This window comes from Wasmannia auropunctata, unplaced genomic scaffold, assembly GCF_000956235.1.
Source record: "Wasmannia auropunctata unplaced genomic scaffold, wasmannia.A_1.0 LD284643.1, whole genome shotgun sequence".
In the NCBI taxonomy this organism is placed as follows: domain Eukaryota; kingdom Metazoa; phylum Arthropoda; class Insecta; order Hymenoptera; family Formicidae; genus Wasmannia; species Wasmannia auropunctata.
In genome coordinates this window covers 1-1,317 of record NW_012078247.1, presented here as the reverse complement: position 1 = coordinate 1,317, position 1,317 = coordinate 1, and the positions used below count along the sequence as shown (strand labels likewise).

Sequence of the window (1,317 nt, the reverse complement as noted above, 5' to 3'; positions counted from 1 at the left end):
TTGCGATAAAATGACAGCGGCACATTTAGGCAGTCCTCTGCAGAGACTCGCGCACGTCTTCTCGAATCAGGACACGTGTGTTGACGTAAATTATAATAATTTCGTGAGGAAATACCGAGAGATTTCGTGGGATTCGCCGGCAGCCACGAGTATCAGTGAGTTGAGACAGCTAATGAATTAAATAATTAAATGGCACATCGTATATTGTGCAACAAGAGATGATTTTTGTTATACAGTGAGGCAGTGGTTTCATCAGACCTGCGCGGAATACGGTTACTATCAGACGACGAGCTCAGATAAATCAGTCTTTGGAACGCTATTCCCGTTAGATTATTACATCAACCTGTGTCTTGATTTGTACGGTGATTAGTAAGTATTTTAAAAATAACACCACTTATTATCGCACCAAATTATTTGACAAAGTATGAAATTTTTTTTAATTCTGAGAAACGATTACGCATATAAACTCAATTTTAGTTATAGTAAAAATATATTGGATTCGCGGGTGAAAAGGACAAATATAATGTACGGAGGACAACTGCCGGACTTACAAAACGTCATTTTCACGAACGGTGATATCGATCCATGGCATCCGTTATCGGTGCTCCAGGATTTAAACGCTTTCTCACCCGCTATTCTCATAAACGGTAATTATGCAACGTATTGGGAGAGAGAAACATATCGGAACTCTACGTTTTTTTAAATGTACAATAAAAGGTAATGTAATGGTGTGTAATTATTTTAAAGGATCTTCGCACTGTCGCGATATGTATAGCGATGCACCCACGGACCCGGACGACTTGAAAAAAGCCAGAGCAAAGGTTCGCGACATAATTGGCAAATGGATTTCCTCATAAAAGTCCCCGTCAAATTTCCTACATATACGCCCGTTGTCGATTTTTCAAAAGGAGGACGAATAAACGAAATTTTATTTTTATTTTGTTGTATTAATTGTAAAGCATTAACAAAAAGTTCTGTACAATATTTAATATATATACGTAGTTTATAGTGCAATTTATAATAAATATACGTCAGTTTTACTTGTGTTGCATATTGTTATATGTATATGTACATAATACAAAAATAAAATTATGTCCAATGCTATATTTAAGATTAATCTGAAAGTCTGTGCAATTTCCAAAATAAATTTGTATGTCATGTATGTATGTCCCTTACTGTGCTGCAGAATTAAAATGGAATTACATAGTCAAGTTACATAATCAATCTTCTGGTCTTTTCATATGACCCAATCCTTTACATATTATTTTAAGTAGAAGACCTTAGTCAAGTAGTTTCTCGAAGATTGGAAGAGCACAC

The 1,317-nt window shown here is 35.4% G+C and overlaps 1 protein-coding gene across 1 annotated transcript; it reads left to right on the top strand.

Moving 5' to 3' along the window:
- Nucleotides 1-4: 4 nt before the first annotated feature.
- LOC105461552 (putative serine protease K12H4.7) lies at nt 5-1,224 on the top strand (the record flags this gene model as incomplete). Its single annotated transcript, XM_011708053.1, has 4 exons — nt 5-155; nt 237-369; nt 478-647; nt 748-1,224. Coding segments are annotated over 4 exons (564 nt in total), but the record flags the coding sequence as incomplete, so codon positions are not given.
- Nucleotides 1,225-1,317: the final 93 nt, after the last annotated feature.